The following is a 5267-nucleotide window of genomic DNA, read 5'->3' as shown; positions in this document are numbered from 1 at the left end:
TGAATCCTTGGGCAAGGCACACTGACTTAGCATGGTATTGAATTGAAACAAAAATACATTTAAAAAGATAACTTTGAACATGAACGGAGTATTTTCTATAATAAGTGGTTTCTTCTAAATGCTGATGTCTAAAGTGTTGTGTTTTTTTGCCTTTTGGGTAAGCTTTAAATGTGTAAGATTTTGTATGAGGTTGTAATGTACGTTACGTCAAATTTTGGTACACTTAAGTTTTTTATTTATCGTACCCATCTTATATACATTCATTTTCCTTGTGATCACAAGAGCGTGTAATCCTTCCCTAGTTTCACAAAATCTGCAGCAGATGACAAGATGTTCAAAGTGAAAAACTGGTTTTGCAAAACTTTCTATTTTCGTGAATTTTGAATAATCAAAGGGGGCACAATAATTTGCTTATCTTGAGCAAATTATCAATGTCTCTCTTAATTTGAAATATCGTTTGCTGCAAAGGCATTAAAAAGCTTTTGATTAAAGGAAAATGTTTGATACATGGCCTTTTGCAAGCCGAAAAAAAGATGATGTAGTAAATAGACAAAGAACAGTAACTGGATTAAATAAAGCGGAATCGACTTAACACAAGTTATCTTTCTTGCTATAAGCACTATCGCCGGCTTCAGTCCAAGGCAGGTGAAAATTCAAGGTATGTCAGACTAAATGAAGGTTATTTATTTTAACAAAAGCACAATGGTTTGCTCTGATCAGGATTTACATACGTCGTCGGTCTCTTTCGAAAAGAACTTAGGTCCAGCTTTTCGGAGGCTGGAGTTACTTTCGTCTCCTCCGAGATCGACGATTTATTAATTAGTTTATCCACGCATATGAGAAAAACCCGTTCCTTAACCAAAAGTTACATTCTGCTGTATGGTAACCACTGGTTACGTTCGTGACCTCTGATACCAGGGCGGTTGATGCTGGATACGGCTTCCAATCGCTGCTTTTCGGACGTCCATTTTCAACGAACGACATGATCTCTTCTCGAAAAGTATTCTGGGACCGGATTTCTGTCTTCGATGGCGGATTGACTAGTTTATCGAAAGTCCCAAAGAATGCAAAGCTGTCCACACCGTGGAAGGCATAATGAGATTTGAACGAGCTTCCGAACGGGCTCGATGGTTGTGACGTCGCAAACGTGGCTACGTAACGGTAGACGTTTGACGTGAACGCGCTCGACGCTATTAACGTCATGTAGTCAGTTGGGCAGATCGTCCGTAAGTCCGATATCATTGTATTTATCTGATAGTCGGGGGAAATCACAGTGGAGGGATACAAGTTTAGAGCAGTCTCGGAAATGACGTCATCAAATGTGCCGAGAGTTTGGCGGACATATTTTTCGTAGTTGTCGGACGGTGTAAGTGCTCGGTTTTCGGGTATATGTTGTTCTTCGTTTGCTTCCTGCGCCGTAGAACCTGTGAAAATCAACACAGTATGTAATATAAGCATGATCACGTGATTGGGTATAAATTTTCTCTGAGTTAAGAAATATGCAGCAGGCAACTTTAAAAACATCTCAACAAAAACGCAACATGTTTATGAAAAATTGTTTTGTTTTTCAAATCGAAATTGAAAATTAGCTCATCTTGAGCAAATCTTTCTTTGTCTCGGTGTGTTCAAATATATGCTGCTGAAAAGGGCGTTATGATGCGTATATATTATGGAAAGGGTTGACTAAATAGTTCTTAGAGGTGTTTAAGGCTTGTATATGGAGTAATGGGTTCAGTAGAGAATTCCATCACTGTTTTAACATTTTACCATTAACAAACAAATAACTTTTGATAATTTGCCTTTTACTGAGCAAACCCTAGTGTTTAAGAGTCTGTAGTAGACAATATGAAATGGAAGAAAATTTGATTAATCATTTCACTAGAACAAACAGCAATTCTGATGTATAAGCATCATAAGAACATTGTTTTAGGGTATGAGTTAGATTAAACATATGTCTTCATCAATAATGGCCAAATACATAGAAAAAATAACATACATTAAAGGGATTAATGTATGTTCTTTTGCATTCATTGGAACAATACATTCAACATAACATACATTTATCCAATAAAATTGCCTCAAATTCAGAGAAAATGAGATATTTAGAATGGCATACAAAGGAATTTTCTTAATTGTGATATGAAGGAACTACGTTTCTGATCATGTGATCTGTTTAAACCAATCAAATCCATTGATTTTACAGATAAATGTTATGACTGCAATTATAAATTGGTGAAACGGATAAGAACGCAAGCTGTGCAAAATCCAAAACTTCATTCAAATACTTAACAAATCCATTAAAGACGGTATACTGATCTATCAGTACTTTTGAAAATTTGCAAACAGACTGGAGCCAATATCAGGTCCAACATATGCGGGACCTGATCTTTGCTCCAGCAGGTTTGTCTCCAGCACTTTATTTTTTTTTTAACTGATGTCAAAATTGACTTTTTTTAAAGTTTATGCAATCGGACATTTCTAGGCGGCCATCTTGTGTCCCAGTCTGCAACTGGCTAAGTATGAAGGTAAAAAATAAGGGAATCCTTGTAAAGAGAATCAAATGAAGCAAATGATACAAATTTGATTCATAAACCCATTACCAGAAAGAACGAGATTAAACGAGTGTGTTGCAGACTACTCTATAAACTGTCAAAATGAGCAATATTTCTTTTTCCACAATTATTTCTGCGCTACCAATGCCCGTTTAAAATTTTATCTGGGACATTCCAAAATGAGTCGCTTGATGAAGAGTTCATTGGCCAGATGAACCTACCTATGATCGTCGGCACATCCCGACCGTGTCCGTGTACCCAGGCTTCAAATGGCGCCTCTTTAAGTACATAGCCTAAAATTAATGAAGATATAGAGTTGAATGTTTTATCATAGAATGTCGATCGGACCTTCAGCTTATTATACTAATTATACATCATGCATCGATAGTGACGAAATAGTGTGTAATATTTTGACAGGGCGTATTAAAAATAACCCTTTCAAGATTGATTGTTGTTGGATACATGTACTTTAAACAGTAAAATTACAAAATTGGTTATTTCAGTGAACAAAATATATTTGTGTTTGTTTGGGGTGCAAACGGTAATCTGCAGCTAACATTTGAAAACAATTGAACACACATTGAGTTTGCTTACTACTTGAAAATACTCATTTTGACTCATTGATTCACTGTTTATTGAACAATAAGAGAGATTTCGATAACAAATTCTGTCACAAAGATTCCCGCGTTATTTGATTTAATGGAATAAAGAACGGTATTTCAAATGCTAGCTTTCTTCATTTTGATCAATTCAGTATGTTGAATGTATACATTAAAATCGTCTCGATGAAACGATTCCATGGAGTACCAACAACCAAGGATTTGAAAAAAGAGGGAGTACGTGTAACTGACTTGTATAGACTCAGCAACTCTGCCTTATCTCTGAGAAACTCTTTTTAGTTAAGCGCTACTAACCATCGACTATGGGCAAGGCCCCGTCAAACAGTCCGGCTGTCGGCAAAGACAATAGGTCATCCATCAACCAATAGGGGTACTCGTTCCATGGTATGCTTCTCAGCACGTCAACTTGGGTCAAGTTGTAGAGGCAGTCGACATCGGAACATCCGGTGTTCTTCAAAAACGGCTCATTGTCTTTGAATGCTTGTGCCGCGGTTTTGTTCATGACCGGTGAAGCGCTTTGTAGCCATGCTTTATGGAACAGGTTCTCGGTAAGTGGAGACGCTTGCAAAGCGAAGATGGAAGTGCCTCCAGAACTCTGGCCAAACACTGTGACCTGAGAATACGAACAGATACGCAATATTTAACACAAACCAAGCCTAAAATATGGAACGCCATAGCTGCCTTAACATGGCAATGTGAATTACATGACTTTATTTACCATTATATGATCTTGATTTGACATTATATGATGTTACGTTGGCATTATATAATGATAATTTACCATTATATGATATTCACTGTTCATTATATGATGCTCACTGTACATTATATGGTGCTCAATGCCCATTATAAGATGCTCAATAACCATTATATGATGCTCATGGTTAATTATACGATGGTCAATGTCCATAATATTATGCCGATTACTGTGTAGGTCTTTTGGTTTCATCATGGAACCATCATTGTTGGATTCGTTCCAAAAGAAACAGAATTTGTCAGTTTGTCGCCAGATTACGTAGCGTCCTTTTTGATCGAGACTGACGATATATGACTTAGTATAATATAATATTTTGGACCCACAAGTACAATCAGAAATCACATTTAAGCGTAGCCAACATTCGATATTTAAGGTTACAACAAACTATTCAACAGTAAATATTTTACCTTTTCAAGATATAAGTTTATATATTGAGATTCACCATTCCTGTCAGCTCTATTGAAAATGACGTAACTGCTGCTTGTTATCAGTTTAAGTTACGTTATTTTCGATTGAGACTGACGATAGAAATTATTTTGGACGTGCTATTATTTGCTTTGCGTTAGTATGCAAAACCAGGTCCACGAGAAAATGAAACTAACCTGATTCGGATCACCCCCAAACTTTCTCACGTTCATTTTGACCCACTTTAGAACTTCAATTTGGTCCATCAGACCATAATTCCCAGAAGTGCCAGTCGGTGAGCCAGTCACTAGCAGCTCCAATGCCATAAACCCGAAGGCATTCAGCCTGTAATTCATACTGACAAACACCACGTTCAGATCATGTGCGAGTCTGGCGGAAGGGGCATACCCAATATCCGCGTCGTTTCCGCTTCCGTACAAAAGATAACCGCCATGGATCCAGACCATTACCGGAAGTGATGCATTGACATCAAGACTTGGCGTCCAAACGTTCAAATAGAGACAGTCCTCGTCACCCACAAGTTGGGAAATATTTCTATTATCCGGTTGGAAGCAGACGTTTCCTGGTACCCTGGCGTCAATTTCGCCACTCCAACAGTTACCATTAGAGACATCCAAGGCCACGGGTGGTCTCCATCTCAACCGACCAACTGGTGGCTCCGCGTACGGAATTCCAAGGAAAGAATATCCGTGGTCCTTATAACTCCATTGTCCGGTAATTCGGCCACAAGAAACGTCTACGGATACAGACGCATTTGCGTTTCCGTTCCCGGAACCGTCAAAGAGAATAAAACATTCGCCAATATCTTTTAAAAGGAAGACAAAGAAACATGTAATCGTCGAAATTCCAACCATTGTGCAGACGGTTTGGTTCAACTCTGTTCTAGGTTTGTGGTCTACAAGTGATAAGATA

The 5267-nt window shown here is 38.0% G+C and overlaps 1 protein-coding gene across 1 annotated transcript; it reads right to left on the bottom strand.

Annotated features, from left to right (window-relative positions):
- Positions 1-669: 669 nt before the first annotated feature.
- Positions 670-5267, bottom strand: LOC127858156 (para-nitrobenzyl esterase-like). The gene is made up of 4 exons (XM_052395123.1): positions 4532-5267; positions 3467-3785; positions 2774-2845; positions 670-1424 (listed from the first exon to the last, which is right to left on the bottom strand). The coding sequence occupies exons 1-4, from the start codon at positions 5207-5209 to the stop codon at positions 820-822; spliced, it is 1674 nt and encodes a 557-aa protein (XP_052251083.1). The 5' UTR covers positions 5210-5267; the 3' UTR covers positions 670-819.

This window comes from Dreissena polymorpha, chromosome 14 (genome assembly GCF_020536995.1).
Source record: "Dreissena polymorpha isolate Duluth1 chromosome 14, UMN_Dpol_1.0, whole genome shotgun sequence".
In the NCBI taxonomy this organism is placed as follows: Eukaryota; Metazoa; Mollusca; class Bivalvia; order Myida; family Dreissenidae; genus Dreissena; species Dreissena polymorpha.
The sequence above is the reverse complement of the archived record's forward strand: the minus strand, read 5'-3'. Positions and strand labels throughout refer to the sequence as shown.